At 41.9% G+C, this 19,413-nt stretch overlaps 2 protein-coding genes across 3 annotated transcripts; both read right to left on the bottom strand.

Moving 5' to 3' along the window:
• Positions 1-5,631: 5,631 nt before the first annotated feature.
• On the bottom strand, positions 5,632-10,999 carry LOC116210988 (regulator of G-protein signaling 1). Of its 2 annotated transcripts, XR_004157604.1 has the most exons (12): positions 10,698-10,999; positions 9,566-9,686; positions 9,379-9,442; positions 9,183-9,267; positions 8,950-9,023; positions 8,422-8,613; positions 7,759-7,847; positions 7,422-7,660; positions 7,187-7,311; positions 6,829-6,950; positions 6,265-6,703; positions 5,632-6,062 (listed from the first exon to the last, which is right to left on the bottom strand). XR_004157604.1 is itself a non-coding variant. In XM_031545165.1 (11 exons), the coding sequence occupies exons 1-11, from the start codon at positions 10,772-10,774 to the stop codon at positions 6,494-6,496; spliced, it is 1,398 nt and encodes a 465-aa protein (XP_031401025.1). In that variant the 5' UTR covers positions 10,775-10,999; the 3' UTR covers positions 6,106-6,493. The 2 variants fall into 2 exon arrangements, 1 of the variants encoding a protein (XP_031401025.1); XM_031545165.1 differs by lacking the exon at positions 5,632-6,062 and having other exon boundaries at positions 6,106-6,703.
• A 290-nt stretch (positions 11,000-11,289) lies between these two features.
• On the bottom strand, positions 11,290-19,136 carry LOC116210987 (sporulation-specific protein 15). Its single transcript, XM_031545164.1, has 8 exons — positions 18,600-19,136; positions 17,909-18,205; positions 14,508-17,828; positions 13,422-14,259; positions 12,669-13,318; positions 12,429-12,573; positions 12,249-12,330; positions 11,290-11,755 (listed from the first exon to the last, which is right to left on the bottom strand). Exons 1-8 carry the CDS (start codon positions 18,711-18,713, stop codon positions 11,653-11,655), a joined length of 5,550 nt encoding a protein of 1,849 aa, XP_031401024.1. The 5' UTR covers positions 18,714-19,136; the 3' UTR covers positions 11,290-11,652.
• Between the last annotated feature and the right edge of the window lie 277 nt (positions 19,137-19,413).

The following is a 19,413-nucleotide window of genomic DNA, read 5'->3' on the forward strand; positions in this document are numbered from 1 at the left end:
ATGGAGAAACCTATGAAACATGGTATGACTAAATCGTATATTTTTACCAAAACCTAGTATTTGACATATTTCAAAAATCGTATAATTTTATTGACTTACTCATCGATGAATCTTCTATAAAAGTGACAAATAATGATTGTTTGATTGCCTAAGTTTTCTCAAGAAAAATGCCAGTCTAGATCAACATTTTTTTATTTTGTCAGGCTTTTCTTAAGAAAATTGATGTGATGGTTATAATATATGTCGGGAATTGTCCGGGAACAAATATGATTGCATGCATGTATGCATGCACTCATTAAAATACGCAATTTGATTGGTACCGCTGAAGATTTGATTAACCTTTTTTTTTTGCTCAACAATCAATGATTGTCAATTGATATAACAAAAATGGGTACACCAGTGGCTGAAAGTAGGAGTCGACGTTGTGCCAAGCTCTTTGCCGAGAAGTCTCTCCTTTCTCTCTCTGTCACATGTCTCTTCTCTCTCCTCTCTCTCCCCTCCCTCTTCTCTCTCTGTCACGCTGACTCTCTCTTCCTCTATCTCTTCCTTTCTATTTGTCTCGCTTTCTCTTCTCTCTGTCACACGTCTCTCTCTATTCTCTTTCATGTGTCACGTTGTTGAAGAAATAAGTCAAAAAAGAAAAAAACACATCACAGATTCACAATTCAATCTCCTGCTACAACTATTAAAAAGATGAACAGTGAAAGTTCTAACTTCAAATCGAGAAAGGCCCACCAAATTAGTTGCCAGTTAAAATTTCGACTTCAAATCCTATTATGGTCTGCCAACCGACCAGAAAAGACTCGTTACAAGCTTTTTTCTTTTTCCATTTTTCGCTGCGGACTCACTGAGCCACCTAAGGCTCGAGTGACCTTCGAGTGGGCTCACTCTGGGGTGGACAACTTAGCTATGGGGTTTGCGAGCCCCGAGATTAACGAACCCAGGCTCGGGGGGCTTGGGTTCAAACTGTCGCTACGAACCCAAGCCCCTCGAGCTTGGGTTCGTCGATCCCGGGGCTCGCGGCCCTTGGGACTAGGTTCTCGACCCTAGTGTGAGCCCACCCGTGGGTCTCACAAACCTTGGGTGGCTCAGATGCATTGGAAGATCGTATACTGTTTAGCTTCTTCAAACGAAAAAGATTAACAATGTTGTCTTTTATTTTCAATTTTTATTTAATAGATTATTTGAATTCATCAACAAAACTAAAAGAGAGAGGAGAGATATGTGAGAGAGAGAGAGAAAAATGAGGGATATTTTTTTAAAAATGGATTTTTATTTGATTTATTTTAATTAAAAAAATTTTGGATTAAATACTAGGATGGAGAGAGAGAGAGAGAGAGAGAGTCTGACAAATGAGAGGAGGGAAAGAGACGATGAGGGAGTCTAACGGGGTGAGAGAGAGAGATGTGAAAGAGACAAAGGAGAAAGAGAGATGGGAAAGAAATAGAGAGGAGAAAGAGAGAGAGAGAGAGAGAGTGGAGAGGGAGGAGAGATAGACCTAAGAGAAAGGAGAGAGAGAGTGATTGTGAGAGGTCATAGAGGTGAAAAAGATGAGATTTTTTAATTCGATTTTTAATTTATTTTTTAATTAACAATTTACGAAATTTTTTTTTTTTTTACATCACATCGGAAGCGGTGAGATACATCATTCGTCACATAGGCAAAAACTAACAGTATTAAGCTAAAATTGATGAAATGTAGGGAATTATTATATTTTTCAAACTTTTTATACTGATGATGAAAAAAATATTGATACTTTTCAAAACTTTTTATACCACTTGAGCAAGTTTTCCACCTTCGCTTCCAAACCTTTTATCAGTGGATGACATTTCACAAAATTTGGGAAACGGTGGTTTGTACTTTGTTGATGTATTATCTTTTCAAAATGGTAGATAGTATAGTATACAATTAATAAGTTTGCAATTACTTCGGATAAGCATACGATTGGACTCACAGTAGCCGACACTTATTAGCTCAAACTCGTGATTTGAATACACGTCACCCAATTGAAGATCGATGAAAGATTTTAAGAACAATATTCGTATGTAGAACAGATCATTACACGAACTGAAAGGGATATATATATGCAAATGGAGGAATCAAAAGATGGAGTATCACAATTATTATCAAGCTGCAGTTATAGTATTGATTGACTACAACCTGATCGATCGCATTCGCATTCCTGCTTATCAGGACAACGTTGTATGGACTTGAGCGATGAGATTAATGATCGGTCGATATTAGTAGACGTGTCCCGGAACGTCCTTATGCATATCTTTGCAATTACGAGAAATTGTTGACAAACACGTAAAATTGTTAAGGAAGGGTTCATGGATTTGTACGGTTTTGGAGGGTATGTGGATGCAGGGGATCGAGAGACTTGGACTTGATTTTAACCGCAAACCTTCCCTCTCAAGATGAATAGTTCCCATGAATTGGCATCTAATTAGCTTTTCGAAAGGGAGTTCAGACATCATAATTGTGCCAGTACCTAACTTATGGCCGCAACCGCATCGAATGACAATGCCCAATGCTCTTAAGCGACAAACTATTACGTGAATCCATCGTATGATGAAACGAATAATGAGATATATAAGGATCGAGCCAAGTGTTTTTCTACTTAAATCGTGGGCCCAAGGTGTTTTAAGTCGGGTAGACGTATTGTCCCACGGGAAGGGCGAATGAATATTAATTCCGGTATGGACATGGGTACGATCGATGCCGCATCACAGGTTCCATTTTTGTGGAATCAAAGAGGAGGTTACGGAGGAATTTACCCATCAAGAAAGGGGCAAAAAGGAAAGGTTTGAGAATCGATGGGTAGCAAATAAAAGACCCAATACTCCTCACCCTCTCATCAAAAGAAGACAAGGCAATGTCTTCATTCCTTTGGACGGTATATTAAATACTCGAGAAAGGAGTGCAGTGCAATAAGACGCTCTTGTTTAGAAATTAAGTTTTAAATTCAATTTTCGTAAAATGAATTTAGTGGTGTCCTATTTAGTTTTTTATTTTTCTATATTGAAGTCATGAGCGTCCGCCCTGTTGAAATGGAACATATAATTGAGCTATCACACATATTACCCAAAAAAAAATATAATATTAACGTTGCATTTGGTAATAAAATTAAGTTTAATTTAATTTAATTTGAGAAAATATATATATATATATATAGTGAAAAAAGGATAATTCTAGGGTCTCTATGGGCTGGGCTCTCGAGGCCCGATATCTTTATTTTCGGGGCCTTATTCTAGGCCCTAACATTTGCGCCCACTCCCGTACTTCTTAGATAAGAGTGCAGGAGTACTTCGCGTTTCACTTCCTAGGGACCACACGCCGCGTTCCTCGCTGCTTGCCACTGCATAATGACCGAGCTCGCGAACTCGGAGTCTCGAACATCATGCCGCGGCGACAGCCGTCCTCGAGCTCTGTATCTCATTGCCTAGCGACCTAGATCGCTGCCCGCCGCCGTCGGGTGTCTGAGCTCGCGAACTTGGGGTCTCATTGTTCGCTGGGACATCCTGCTGCGACGACATCCGCCCTCGAGCTTTGCATCTCGCTGCCTAGTGACCTCGATCCTCGCCCATCGCTTCATGCTGCCGCCGGGTGACCTCGATCTCGCAATCTCGGGGTTTGTTGATTTCAGGGGAGCCGCGACCCCGTTGCTTCCCCTTGGTGACCTCATATTCTCGCGGACGCGAGCATGCCTCTATGTTTTTCATTCAGCTGGTTGTTTGCCCTTTGACCTGTCTTCCTCATTTTGTCGTCACTCGCTGCCCCCGGGAGCCTCTCTACTCTTCGAAATTCAGATTCCGCTGTGAGTGGCTTTTCTCTCGCCGGGACGAGTGGCGACATGCTCGATGTCATTGTTGTTCGACCGCTCTCACCACAAGTGTGTTCGCTTGAGGAGCAGCGAGGACCACATGCTTCTATTACTCGGGACGGCTAGCCATGTCGCAGTACGACATTCCTTTTATTTTCAATTCCGTCGCATCTCGCCGGTCGTATCCCCGTGCTTCGTATTTTGCCTGTTCATGCTTCCCGTTCACATACCCCACGACGATGGGATTCACTTCCCAGGATGTCTCGCATGAACAATCTCTACCTCAGCGAGCTGAGCTCACCTCTCTCGCAGCACAGTGACAGGGGAGCCGCGACCCCGTTGCTATAGCAGCGGCTGCTATAGCTCGATCAGGAAGGGCCCACATCGAAAAAGCTGAGCTCGACCGTGTGTTGTCGGTGGGGAAGAGGAGCTCGACGACGAGCGGCCGGAGTTGACGGGCTTAGCTATTGAGCCTGGAGGGAGGAGAACTCGTGCGGACGAGGGGATGAGAGGGAGATCGAGGGGAAGGTTTCGATGATGTGTGCCAGTAGCTCGAATGGCAGGAGCTCCCCTTTTCCCTTCTCTCGATTTCTTTAGTGTTTCTTCTTGCCTATGGTTCTTCTCTTGAAGGTGTGAGGGCCGCTGGTGTTATTGCCGCCATAGATCAAGGGAGACTAGGAGACGTGGCTGATGGGACTATGCTGTCATCGGATAATGGACGACCAGTAAGTGTAGAGCTCTGGTGGATGCAGGTCTTGAGGGGGTCGGATCTAATAAATTCCTGAAGCGGCAAAGCAAGGCCTTTTGTGCCAATTCCTACGGATGGCACCAAATGTTAAAGAGTGTAGGCCCGAAAATGTTAAGATGTAGACGAGATGTCTTCGTGATCCGATCCACGCTCCGAATACCTGCAAAAGGGGAGATTCGAGAGTGCTTCCCGATTTTCCTCTCTGACGATCAAATTAGTTGTCTGATATAGTATGTGATATGAAAGTATGTATCCATATACATATACATATGATGAAGAAATGATAACTTTATGGTCTTTATGGGTCGAGGTCCAATAACTTTATTTTTGGAGCCTTACTCTAGGCCCCAACAAGTGGCAGAACTAGCCGTTGATTTATGTCTGACGGATGGTTCATGCAAAGCCACAGAGCTTGATCGGGGTTCTGGTCCCATAGGGTCGTTGAGAAAACAAATGTAAGCTTTTCTTCTTATCAATCCTTTTACTGTTAGTCGAAGGCAATCTCCTGTCCGGTACATAGAGGGAGTGGTATTCGTATTCGGGTTCAGCTTCCACATCGTACATGTCTCGACTTGTCGTAAAACACCCTCCCTTTCTTTGTAGCCCTTTGGCTTTGCATTTACGCCTAAGTTTTAGCTGCTTTGCCCCGCATCATCTCCGGTGAATCTGCACAGGCCAAAAAGGTGACACTAATTGCAAGTGCGAGGAAGGTCCGGAGGGGCAGCACTCGAAGTGCATTGACAGGAAGCAGTTGGTTTGATTTATTATGGAGGTGACCCCAATCGCGCAGGGACCCCGCTCACATGCAATGCGTCCCCTTCAATAAAACAAACATTGAATGGCCCGCCAGGAAAGAAATAGTCCCCACCGATTGCCGTACTAGGAAATATTGCAAAGAGAGAAAAAGATCTCATGAAAAATTAGTTGCCAGACACCAACGTAGATTGGTTCAAGCATCTTGAGTTCGAGCCTTATAAATAAAGAAAATTTATGCTGTGAGAGTTTTACCTTTAAGTGAGCTAATCCGGCTCGACTCTAATTGAGTTTCCAGATACCATGGTACACACCGAAAAAATTAGCTGCCAAACTATCAAAGTGTTGTTTGAATGGTAAGTAACTCAATCCTTACAATGGAAGAACACAAGTTTGAGCCTAAAGAAACGCATTTAAACTTTTAATACTCAATCTCATATTCATGCAGGTATCGGATACATCATATATTCACGAGGACGAGAGATGCATCCCACCAGAAGGACCCCACATGTATGCGCTTGCAGTGCTTCGATAAGTGACGGTACCATGTCAATGCATGTGTTACATATTTTCCTTTCAAAAGGAAAGTCGCGCCCCCAACATTTAACTGGAGATGCAAGGAGAGGAATAGCATAACCTCATGTGTGTGTTGTGGATGAAATTGCAATTTCATCATTCCAAACAATTCTTGCCGAAGCAAATTAATGCGGCATTGATGATTTGAATAGAGCCACAGTTCTTGATGTCGGACGCAATGTAGAGAAAAAAAAAATAGAGAGAGTAAGAGATCAAGATCCGTATCATTCATAGCTAAGAAATATGCCAAAACTGCGTTCCTCAAAATCAACTGCATTTCATATCAGTTCCCGTCATACATACAAGTACCACACATTTAACATTCTGCAGCCTTTTAATCGGATGAAAGGTGAGCATCACTGACCTTCTACGATACTGGGAAAGCACCTCAATGGCAGGATATCTGCAGGACCTACAGCTCATGGTTCCTCTTTCACTATCCGTGTCCTCTACTCCTCGTTTAGTTTTCTTCACTCTGTATTTGCTGAGCAAGTCCTCTGGTTTCGTAACTTGTTCGTCTCTTTGCAACCGAGACTTCATTCAGTTGGTGGTGGATTCACAACTTGTGGTAGTTGACGATTTTATCTTCGAACTCAGCTCAGGGGTGTGTCTTTATCATTGTGGTCAGAGCTCCTTGACAGATGATCGTGGTGAAAGGGATCATCAGAGCCATGTACAGCACTCAGCCTCGGGGAGAAATTCCAGCCTGACATTCGTTCTAGCTCATGACCATTCAATCTCAAGCTTGCTTCCTCTTTGAACTTCAGGAAGAACATCGAGGACCAATAATCTCTCGCCAAATTCTTCACAAGGCATAAAATATTTTATTAAAATACAAAGAATAATAGAAACCTAAAATCTTTGGTCCCAAAGAATGATCCGGAACTATACGAACACTTAGCATGTGGGATGGAAGCAAAGGAAATACCATTTTCATCAACTGCAGGAGCTCGTTCAGCGCATTATCGAAAAGATGAGGATGAGTTAGATTAGGAGTCGTCAGAATCTCCTGCCTGCATCTATGAGAAATGTTCACCTCCATTGAAGCACCTGCTAATTAAAAAAAACTGAATCAAATTATCAAATTACCAAATCCCAAGACAGCAATGAATTAATTCTTCAAAAAATTGAGGAGTCTCACAAATCCCAACAGAATTGTTAAAAAGAACACAACTGGAGTATTAGATTTCCTAATATCTGAGATAACAATGCCAACAAAAAGATTTCTTCCTACAGAATATTAAATTTGTCTAAGCATAAAATTAGCCTTAACATAAATTTCAGACCTGCAACTATGTATTTATCAATGATATCCCGTGCCATATAGATCCTTCGAATGGAGTCATCTGCAGGAATTTTACCAAGCTCGTGGACATCATCATAGAAATGCACACTCTCCCCGGCCAAACAACTGCAAGCGAAATACAAACATGTAACATCTTTCTTGTCTCCATCAACATTTTTGAAGGGAAGTATGAACATGGCCAAGAAACAAAGAAGAAGAATAATAGAAGCACAGACCTATCAGCAAATGCCATAAAGGATTGACGGAATCTTTTGTTGAGGAGAAGCTTTTCTAGAGGCTCATTGGGATCTATTGGAGGATTTGCTTCACTTCGTAAGAGAAGTCCACTGTCTGGTATGCCTAGAGCTTGGCCCATCGTCTTGCACCTCAGAGGCTCCCTTTTCCTCAAACTAATTTGGGAGAGGAGAGGTTGTGAACTTGACACACAGAAGAAAACCACGACAAGAACACTCGTCTGTTGCTCAGAGTTCATGATATTAGTATGCAAGTGAGCTTCAAAACTGCATGCAGTAAAAACCAATATTCTAGTTGAAAAGGGGGAATACAGCATACCGTTACTAAAAGGCAAAACCTGGACAAGACTTGAAGCCATCCAATCTCCTCATGAAGTTCATTCAGAATATAAGCAGCAATCCACACACCTGCAAAGTTAAGTTGGAATTCAATTTCGGAAATAATTCTAATGCAAAGTACATCAATAGGTTATAACTCTGAATAGCCAAAATCATGAGCATGGACTACGAATCCTAGCAACATTGCAAGGTCAATCAGCGAGAGGCGGTGCAAGACTAGAATCCCTACAGAAGCATATAATGAATGGGAGTGCAAGCAAAATACGGTGACCATTATCTTACATTTGAATTAAAACATGCAAAATCTTGAAAAGATTGTACAAAAATTTATGCAATGTATGCAGTGACCATTGATTTTTGAAAAAGAAAGATGAAAAATTGTTCAGGTCAATGACAAAGACAAGAATCGCTGTATTCCGATTTTAAAAGAAACAGACAGGTCTTACGGCAATGATCAATTCTCCAACATAAGTTTATGCTCTATCTTATGCACCCCCACTGCAGAGTTTCTTTTTCTCTTCTAATCAATCCATATAAGGATCCATTATTCCCATAAGCATTGAAAAGCAAAAAATACATGCACACATGAAAGAAACAGGAAAAACCTATCAGGACCATTGTATAAGTTCTTGAAAGAATTTACCTATAGAAGATGCTGAGAAAAGTATTCCTCTCCACAGATCTCTCAACTCATTAAACCTGAATTCTATATGTCGAATGGCTCCTGTAAAGGCAACCAAAATGGCAACGTATAAGGCGTGGAGGCTAATCACTGGGATGACCCATTGTGCCTTCGAGTGACAGCGATTATTCAGAGGTTTCCTTATGTGGATAACTACAGCATAAATGAGCATTCTCGTCAGGAACAAGCAAATGTGTTCTAGAATCACATCAATTAATCAGAATTGTCTGTCTTTTTCAATCTCAAATCCTGATTATGGTTACTGCTGCGAGAATTAAGACATATTTACAAGATTTTCTGTAATATTTCACGTTGTCTTTTACCCTCCGAAGTAATGGAGTCCCCAAATTAGCATTTAGCACCCAATACTGAGAAGAGACATTCACCAAGAGCTTTATCATCATTCACTATCTGGAAAAAGGTTTTAAAGATTCGCTCATACTCATCAAGTTAATTCTCAGAAAGAGAAGATCTGGAAGAGAATCTTACATGCTGCCCCAGCAAACCATGGGAAAAGAAACAACAGGAGAGCGATATGTGATCTTAGTGGTGGTAGACGCCTCCTGAATTATTAATAGTAGCTTAGTGGCAGAGGACACAGAGCATATAGCACTCACTACACCTTAGCCGTAACTACATTTTACATGCAAAGATTGAAAGCATTATAATGTAAATTCTTTCACGCGAATATGAAAGGAAAGTGATGCAATCTCTCAACTTACTTGGCAAATATGAAATACAATTGGAACGCCTGCACTATGCGACAGCTTAGAAGCAAACCAAATCCAAGTGGACCTTCAAACCAGACTGAAAGTACAACATGAATTCTGTGATTAACATATATAAAGCTTAAAATAAGGACTTGTAAAAGACTAAAACAAGTACAAGAAAATAATTCAACACAATGGAATAAATAACCTGCCCAGACATAGCAAGACTGCCACCGATGCCGCTTTTTGAAATTTAGGAAATTAAGGGACATCTGCATACAAAAAGACAGAGCCATTCTCCATTATCATTTTCTATTGGTTATAAACCACTTTTGGTGTTGTGACAAAGTATTTTCATAAGCATCTGGAGGGTATAAAATTTCCATTGTGCATACCACAAGTGACGATACAAGGTTGATGCCGGCAAGAACTTGAATCATGGGAATCCAAAAGGCACTGCCTTTCTTAGGAGAAACCTTGTGAACAACAAAGGGCAAAATTGACCGAGAAAGAAGCCTGAAATGAGAAAATCAACTAATGATAAACAGATAAAAATTAAAGTCCCAACTAACATTCAGTTAGTACCTAGCTAATAGCACTCATCAATGGGAGCCATGATTAAGTTTTGAAACAAAGAAAGATCGCACTGCATAGGAAAGCATCATTTCTAGCTGCCCACAGAATTATTATGGAAAATACAAACACTTAGCTTTTTTCAGCATATACGAAGGTATCATTGAAGCTTTACTTTACAATCTACTATACAAAGAAAAAACATCACCATCAAACAAGAAAAACACAAGCGTCAATAACCCAACCTGAACAGAGGAGGTTAAAATGATTGATCATGCCCAGCTTTTACAATTCCCAATCAAGATATCATTATCCCACAGCAACGAGATAATAGGTGCCCCGCATCCTCAGTATGACCTCAGTAGCATAACTTGAAAGATGTCTTTGGCTCACTATCATAATCGGAATCCTGGAATTGCATTGATCTTACTAAGTTGGATGCTATCATTAAGAATGCTGCTAACTGAGTTCCACTTTGCCCCGACAACAAGTCCTCATTAACGTGCAGAAAGCTCAGCATGTTTTGTCCAGTGATATGACCAGGGTGAGAGGGAACAGAGTCTGTCAGTTATGATCAGAGCTCTCTTCCCAATTTATGTTCTTCCTTTTGATTGAATACACTCTTAATAGTATGAAAATTCAAAACGCGCGAGTAGCTCCGATCGTTATCGAGATTGTCTATCAGTGATTAGATGTGACTAGTCAAACTACATACAACACCACTTAAAAACCGGAGACAATTCTCTAGCTCGAAGCTTTGGAATCGGATACCATAGGACGCTGAGCAGAAGAAAATATCAGGAACAAACCATCAAACAGCTACTGGTCAATACTCTAATCATAGGAAGCATCAAAAGACATTAACAGACGTGGGAGACTGTAAAATATAAAACGAACAAACTAATGGATCAATCGATATGCTCCGGGGAAACAGGGAAATCGAATCCAACTTACAGGAGCAGGGACAGCACAGAGATGGCGACGGCGACGTAGTCGCTGGGACAGCCACCTTCGATTGCGCAGCCTGCCATGGCAGTCGGGATCCCAGAGCTGCCAACCGACGGAGAAGAGACTGCCGAATTTAGAGGGGAAGATCTGTGATGAGTAGAGGTCGTTTGAGCTTCGGGATGAGAGAAAGGACTTTCATGGGGAATGGAGAAGAGGACAGAGGACTGCCACTTTTTTCCTATACAAAAGCTTTTTGACCAATGTGCGAAAGGGAAGTCCACGGCTTCCCGCTGCCCGCCGTTTTCTGGTTTTATTCCGCGAAAATAGATTTTACTCCATAAGCGTTCTCAGCTTATCGGCTGAGACCGATCTCCGTCCTGACATCGACTAATCCGGACTGCGAAGTATTTCTATTTCCAATGGTTTTTCATTGGTAATTTCGTATTTTACACACCGATGTGAATGTAATAACACATGTTTGGTTAGATTGAGTAGTCGCGCATATAACAACACATTTGCAATTAGATCGAGACTTTTCTAAAAGAGCGAGCCAGAAGAACCCGAGGAGGTTGGAGAAATAATGAGGAAAAAGCTACACTGAGAAAGGAAACACGAAGATACGTTTGTATTCAGGATGCAAACGGTACTCCTGTCATATGTTGCTTGCTCCTTAACTTTCATACATTACACCGAATCGCATCAAACCAGGAAACCAACGTACATTATTCTTCCATGAACATGCTATGAAGGCCCCTAGAACTCCCAGCAGCCCTTAAAATGTGTCGCCGAGAAAATTGCCGAACATGTACATACACCCTATGGCCCCTAACATTTCAAGAGAACAAATGGGAAAGAATTGAGAGTAAGAATGTGTGCAAGGTGTTTCTATTATACAAGTTTTCGTCGAGATGAGAAGAGAATGAAGCCGGAATGCTCTCCATTTCAGCTAAAGTCACGATGGTCACAATAGAGTGCCCAACAGCCATATATGCAAGAACAACCAGTACGCGATCAGGCCTAGTCTTGCTCCAGGTCGGGTCATCAGAATCCTCCCACCATTGACACTGCATAAATTGTGAAATTGTTAGGATCTATTCGCTTCTTCGGAGAATAAAGGGAAACATTTTCTTCCGCTCTCAAATGTATCATCTAGCTCGAGATGAATCAAATTGCATAACCTATAGACAATTGGCTAATTCCACCCAAGTGCAGCAATTTAAAAGGCAAGGCAACCATATTCATCACAACTGGCTACACCATAAAACAGCCATGTTTGTAGTCAAAGATATCCAGCATAAATGGAACCGTCGCAGACCAGTACCCAAAATGTCGATATAAATTACTTTAGAGCATTTTTATGGTATTTATTCATTACAATCTAAAACCATGGACGTTTGAGAGCATAGGTTGAACCCATGAGCCCGTGCCTCGATTGGTTTGAAATCTGACAAGCCTGGTCTTCTGGTCCAATTATGAACAAATTAAACACACCCTAAAACTGACCTTAAAGTATAGATTACTTAGGTCAAGGTGAGGTATAGGATATAGCATTTTTACCAGATTCCGTCAATTCGATCTGCAACCAGCTTTCCTTGTTTTGGGATGAGACCTGATGTATTAAGAGACTTGAACTTATGACCTGCAGAAGTTCGGTTACAGATATTAATATGGATTCACGAGTCCACGCTTGACAATCCGATATTATAATTGAGCAAAAGACTTATCGAAAATCACAACCTTTATTATCATCAGTTTCCGCATTGATCAGATGTTGAGATTCTGCATCAATATTGAGAGCGAGATGGTCTGTTGAACCCTTTCGCATGGTTCGTACATGAGCAGCGGAAGGAGCAGGAGATATCAAACTATTTCCAGCAGAATCCTGCATCAGCACAACGAACACTCATTGAACATTCAAACCCCAAAGACAACTAGTACGGAAACCTAGAGGAAGGAAAGAAAAACAACAGGACTTACCACATCTTCGATTTCAGATATTTCCGACCCTGGAGGGACCGATGTTGCTTCAAAGATTCCTCGCTCCTGGATCACCTCGGGCTGCAGACTTCTACCTTGAAGTGATCCTTCGAGAAACTTAACTTTAGTTGACAACTCATCTATAACTTTCTGGCTTCCCAGCAACTTGGTTCCAAGTTCCTGGGCCCTTGACTTGGAAGCCTCACACTCCGAAATCACATTCATCATCTGCTTTTCCAAAGCCGCAAGAAGTGCATTTGCTTCAGCACGTTTTTGCTCCCCAGCCATCTCATTGACACCCAACATGGAGGCCATCTTTTCTAGACCAAAAATTAGCTCCGACAGGTCGTTTTTCGTCTTTTCTGAATGTTGTGTATGTCTGCTCTGCAATTCCACTTCCTCCTTTAGATGCTTAATCTCAAGAACCTTTGCTGCAAGATTTGACTGCAGCTCCTCTTTATCCAGCATTAACAAGTCAACTTGATTTTGCAACTGACCAAACCTATCTATAATGTAAAAGAGCTTCTCTGCATGAGAACCATTGGAAACTGGGTCTCTTCCCGATATATCTGCTACAGAGATTTCAATGCCAATAATCTTGTCGGCAAGTGCTCTCCACTGTGATGGGGAGAGAAGAGCGTCTTCAGCTTCTACATAAACAAACACGTAAACAAGAGAAAGGGATAAGTTAGCAAGGAGTCCGAAAAGGTTGATAGAGACCAAGGTAAAGACAATATTAGACATTTTAGTCACCTTGCTGTTTCAGTAAGAGTTCACTGTACATTGAGTAGTATTCTGCCTCTTTTTCCTTCAACTTCTCGATATTGGCTTGGTAGTCCTCTACTTTAAGCTTCAAACTGGAACACAAGTTCTCTAAAACCTCTACATCCTTCTCCAACTTGTAAATAATATTGTGCTTTGATTCCACCTCGTCCAATGCTTTTACAGAAACTGCTTGCGCTTCGTTTAACTTGTTCTCCAGGTTTTCAATCTTAGTCGCCGCTGCTTTGCTCGCTTCCTCAAATTGTTTCATCACACCTTTAGCTCTACCCACTGCAAGTAGCAGATCTTCAACTGGTTCGATATATTTGCTGCCATCAAGCTTCTTTCTGTATTCTCCAGCATCAATTCCACCAGCTCCTCGGGTTTCAAGTTCAGACACAGATACCAATGAAAGCAAATTGTTTTCAGCTTCAAACTGCAGTTCTTTCGTGATATCAGCACATGCAGACAATAAAAAGGTAGCAGCGTCATCTAACATGGACATTGCACTTTCCTGCTCCATTTTATGGGCTTCCGTATTCTCCAAATCCCGTTTCAAAGATTCCATGTCCTCAACCATGCTCGTTATTTCATCTCTTCTGCCCTCTAATTTTCTGAACAAGACTGCGAGAGTTTCATCTATGAAAGCTGAGAACTCCATAAATTTATCAGCAAGGATCTTGTTCTTCCGATGGAACCCTTCCACAGACCTTATAAAGGACAAAGAAATGTTGCCACCATCAACTGCGTTCATAGGAGAAGATTCCACATCAACTTTCATAGCATCCCCAAAATCGCCAGGTAATAACTGATCTGAGACTGATCCTCCCTGGAAGATTAAATTAAAAAATTAATGAAGATCAACAAACTTTTGGGAGAAGGTTGGCTACAGCAATACATATCCTCTACAATAAGATAAACTAATGATATATTTACAAATATACATATACTGCGAGGCGAATGTACTAAAGAAAATTTATTTCATGAAAAGAACAGACGCGCTGTCAGCATTGCTTCTTTAAAATTATCAGTAGCCAGAAACAGAGAAAAGGGTATAGGCAGCATTATCATAATGACCTGTTCATATTCCACTTGTTCTGAATGCGTGCTACTAAGCTGACTCTTCATGCTGTTAAGAATAGTGTCCATGTCTTTCAGGCGCTCGATTTTTTTCCCAAAATCTTTCTTCACCATGGAAAACAGACTCTCATCTTTCAAGAGCACTTCTAGCTGATCAAGGTGACCAACAAGTTCCAAAGATCTGCTTTCTATGCTGCCACTCTTTCCTGCCAATTCTTCCAAGCATGCATTCAACTTTGATTTCAATTCTGATATCTCCTGGTTGGCTATCTTGTTCTCATTCTCAATCACAGATATATGATTTTCAGCCTCGGACAATGAGCCTTCCAGTGACTCGATGTTTGCAAAGGCATCTGTTAACTTTGATTTTAACTCAGATATCTCCTGGCTGGCTATCTTGTTCTCATTCTCAAGCACAGAGATGTGATCTGCAGTCTTGGACAATGTGCCCTCCAGTGAGTTGATGTTTGCAAAGGCATCCGTCAATGAACTATCTTTGGACCCAGTCTCATCTTGAATCTTCTTAAGCTCATCCTCCAAAGTTGCTCTATCTTCACTTAATGCAGCAACACTAGCATGAAGCTTGGATACTAGTTCTTCCAGTGACTTGATAGTTGCATGCGCCTCCCCCAGTTTGTTATTCTGAACTGAGATTTCCTCCTTCATCTTCTCTCTCTCCATCTCTACATCTCCTCTACTAGCTTGAGCTGCTTCTTTCTCATTGAGGAGAACAGAAATATTACTCTCAGCTTGTGATAATGCATCTTCGAGTGATTTTCTCATGGCATATGCCTCTGCATAGCTGCTAGCTTGGGAAGAGGCATCTCTGAGAGCTTCCTGCAAATCTCGTTCGATATTCATCTTAGCAACCTCAATTTCCCTCCTTTCTTCAGCAAGCTCGGAGATACTGTTCTGTGCAGCTGATAATTCATCTTCTAGAGTCTTAATAGTTTCTTGGGCTTCTCTCAACTGGCTGGTCAGATTACTGGCTTCCTGTTTCACCTTTTCAAAGTCTTCCTCTATCATTTGCATCTTCTCAACAGCAGCGACGGTTTCAGCAAGCTTTCCAGTAAGATTACCGGCTTCCTCAAGTGCTCTGCCCAACTCCTGCTCAACACTGTCCTTTGCAGTTCGACATTCAATGATGGTTGCAGCAAGCCACTTTATCTTCTCTGCAGGCTCTTCAGCAACCAAGTCTGGAGGAACTTCAATACTCTCAACAGACTCCATCATTCTTTGCAACATGTTATTGCTCTCGAGTAAGGACTGCTGAAGGTCATCCTTTTGTTCTTTCACGGAAGTAAGGTCATTCTCCAATACTGGGATGCCTTCTACGAGAGAGGACATTCTACTGATTTCATCCTTGCAGTCAGAAACCGCTGATTCCTGCTGCTGTATCTCAAGCTTCAACTTTTCAATTTCCCCATTCTTCTGATCCAAAAGATGCCTCAAGTTTTCCCGATCTTGAACCAGTCCCTTACCTTTCTTCACTGCCAAGGACAACTTCTCCCGAAGCATGGCTGACTTCTCTTCTGAACGTTCAAGATCTTTCTGCAAGGAGCCTCTTTCCTCTTTCAATGCAAAAAGTTCTACCGACATCACCTTCAACTCATTTGACATATTATTAACTTCCTCAGATCTAGCCAGCATCTCTTCTTCCAGAACTTTTTCGCAGAGCATTAACTCCAGATCCCTCACATATAAGAGATTTTTAATTTTTTCAAATAATTCCAACTCAGCAGGAGAACAGTAAGGGGAGATGGTGTTCTCTCTCAATTTCTCAAAGCATCGATCAACAAGCATAACATAATCAGAAAAGGATATCTCTTCATATCCTAGATCACTTGCTGCAAGTCCAGACTTCTCTACCAACAACATGGCCATTCGCTCCTTCTCTGATGAATCTTCATTTTGCTTTTCCACAATTTCCTCATATTTTAATTTCAAATCATCCAATTCACTCTGAAGATAGTCCTTCTCCTGTAAGACCGCAGAAAGTGAAGAACTAAAGCGATCAATCTCATTTTGTGCACTTTCTTTTGTTCTAGCAATCTCAGCTTGGAGGGTTTCCACCTCAGTTTTGGCTTGGGAGAACGATTCCTTCAACCAAAAAACAACGGCTCCACAGTCAGAGTTAGAAACAGATTCTGGTAACTCCAAAAGAGACAAGGCATCTTTGCATTTCTGATATTCCACCACAATGTCTCTTAATGCATTTCTCTCATCTATAAGCCATCTATATTTCTCCGTAATATCCAGTGGTCGGATTTCCTCGGGTAAACTGGTTTCTGAGAGGAATTCTTCAAATTTTATGAGAATCGCGTTTCTCTGTGAGAGGTTTTCCTGCAGCAAAGCAATTAAGCTCTCGTTCTGCCTCAACTCTTCTATAGTAGCTTCAGCAGCCTCTAGGGCACTCGACTTCTCCTGCAAATCCATCGTAAACCTCTCGAGCTCACTTGTCCTTTCAGCCAGAGATTGCTTCAATGAGTCTCTCTGATGCACCAAGGACTTCCCCTTCGTTACAGCCATGCTGAGCTTTTCTTTCACATTGCCAAGTCGCATCTTCTCTTGTTCAAGTTCTGCCCTCACTTGGCCAAGTTCTTCATTGCTTGCTTCTAGTGCCACTTTATCCTTTTCAAGCTGTTCGACCAGCTTCCCATTCTCAACTTCCGCCATTCTTATTTTTTCAACCAAGTCTGCTTCCTTCCTTTTGGCCTCATGCAACTCACTGCATGCTCCGCTAACAACATTACCTATTTCATCTGGCAAGAGTTCTGAACCAGCATCAGGTAAATACTGCCTAAGCTGGTCAATTTGATAATATATTTCGCTATACTTCTCAATTAATGCCCCCGTCCTTCGCTCGACGAGATCCAACCTCTTGCCAACAGAATTGTCCACCAGCGCTTCGTGTTCAGCTACAAAGGCAAGCGAATCAAGCAGTCTCCTTGTGACGAATTCCAGGTGCTGGTCCTTTTCAATTTGGATATCGTGGTTTGCTGAAAGCTCAGCAATCTTAGAGGTAACGTCTTCAATCTGTTGATCCTTCGTCTGCAAAGTGGTATGAAGTTCTCTGACAGAACCCTCCATCTGCGATCGTTCTTCTAATGCATCTCGAATCAACTTTGAGCATTCTCTTATCATGTCATGGAATGAGGTCACAGACCCCTCAAGCTTTTCCTTGCCATCTCCAGATTCTGCTGCATCGTGATGATCAGCATATACGTCTCCATTTTCAACCACTTGTCGTTGATAGGTCAAACCCTTGATCTGATGGCAAAGCTCGCTAATTTCTCTTGTGTATCTCTCTCTTTCTTCCTGCAATACAACAGCAATCGCTATCAGAAATCAAGTTAATTGAAACCACCAAATTTGAAACCCTTTCGCAGGAAACTGACCTCATAGTCTCTCGAAGCAGATTCTTTCTCGCTGACTGCCTTGTCCAGTAAATCCTGCAGTCTTCTTATCTCATCCATCAAGTCATGATCTGCCTCTCCATTCTCCACTCGACCGGAACTATTGTGGTCCGAACTGCTCCTCTCATCCAATGCAGCTTCACTTTCCGGAACTACTGCTAAATCCCGGTTATCAGCATTTAATTCCTCCGATGCATCGACAAACTCATCCTTTCCTGCATCATCCCCAACCTTCCCATCATCTTGGTAATCCGACTTCTCGTCCTCCATATCAGCCACCTGCGAGAAGCTAGATTTGATATCACTAGTACCCAAATTCTCAAAATCAAGCAGAACTACTGCGCCCGAGCCCGACACATGTCAATCTCACTTTTTTCACCACGAACTAACTAATACTACAAAATGAATGCGATTTTTCTCTACTCAGCTCTCTCTATAATGCGGAAACGATCATATGAGCATCAGCATAAAAGCAAAACCTTCTTTGGCATCATACAGTCGTAATTGGAACCAGAAATTATTCCTAATTCCACCAAAATGGTCCCAAACTCAGCTGGAATTCCAAGTTCACAACCAAGAACTACCAAACTACCGACAAGTTTCCAGTTCCAAGAACACCTCCAAACTACCAAAAAAGGTAAAAACGCATACAGGAATTATAACGCTGACGCACCTGATTCACTGAGGCATCCGTGTCAGCTGCTCCAGACTCGAAATGGGCGGAGCCGTTCACGGGCGAGCTGGAGTCATCGGCCTGGGAATCAGCTGCTGCATCCATCTCCGGCATCTAAATACCACCGATTCCGGAACGAATCGAGATCTGCGGGTCGCCGGAGACAAGACCGGGAACTGAGCGATCCACGGGAGGAAGAGCAAGAGCAAGAGCTCCCACACGGCTGCAATACAAACCAAACCAAGCAGTGGGACGGACGAAATCACGGCACGAATTCTCCGAGTGCGCTTTCTTCCTGCTGCTGATTGCTTCGGTGGAGGAATTTGACGAAGGAGAGACGACCTCGACAGGAGGACGGATCTCTCGCGCGATATTAAACCTTTTCTTCTTTTCTTTTTTTTTTTCTTTTTTTTTTTTTGGGATCGGAGAGGAACGTATGGGCTGCGTTGGAGTGGCGGAGCCCAACGGTGGAGAAACGGACGGTTCGTCCCTCGCGGTGTTACGTTGTCGCCGTGTCGGCGTTTCTTCTTCACGGATGGGTGCCGATGAGTAAGACAAATTTTATATTCTTTACCCCCCCCCCCCCAAAAAAAAAAAAACACTATTCCAATATAATTAGCTCCGCACGTGCAATTTTTGTACAGAATTAGTGGTAATTTATATTTGTATATATACAATTGGTAATGCGTTGATTTTTTATTTTTTTTTGGTGAAGGTAATGTGTTGCTTTAGTTGATTATATGGGTCAAACATTAGGCAAAAAGGGTAGATATGGTATGTACTATATGGGGACCAACATTAGTAATGAATTTTA

This window comes from Punica granatum, chromosome 6 (genome assembly GCF_007655135.1).
Source record: "Punica granatum isolate Tunisia-2019 chromosome 6, ASM765513v2, whole genome shotgun sequence".
Classification (NCBI taxonomy): Eukaryota; Viridiplantae; Streptophyta; class Magnoliopsida; order Myrtales; family Lythraceae; genus Punica; species Punica granatum.

Bases quoted from the DNA above. Each gene is read 5' to 3' on its own strand.
- LOC116210987 (XM_031545164.1), bottom strand. From the start codon at position 18,713: ATGCCGGAGATGGATGCAGCAGCTGATTCCCAGGCCGATGACTCCAGC. The intron at 12,574-12,668 runs GTAAGTCCTGTT...GTGCTGATGCAG, and splicing joins TATCTGAAATCGAAGATGTG to GATTCTGCTGGAAATAGTTT. The intron at 11,756-12,248 runs GTAAAAATGCTA...CAATTTATGCAG, and splicing joins GATCGAATTGACGGAATCTG to TGTCAATGGTGGGAGGATTC.
- LOC116210988 (XM_031545165.1), bottom strand. From the start codon at position 10,774: ATGGCAGGCTGCGCAATCGAAGGTGGCTGTCCCAGCGACTACGTCGCC. The intron at 9,443-9,565 runs GTATGCACAATG...TTTTGTATGCAG, and splicing joins ACCTTGTATCGTCACTTGTG to ATGTCCCTTAATTTCCTAAA. The intron at 7,848-8,421 runs GTAAATTCTTTC...TTAACTTTGCAG, and splicing joins TTTCTCAGCATCTTCTATAG to GTGTGTGGATTGCTGCTTAT.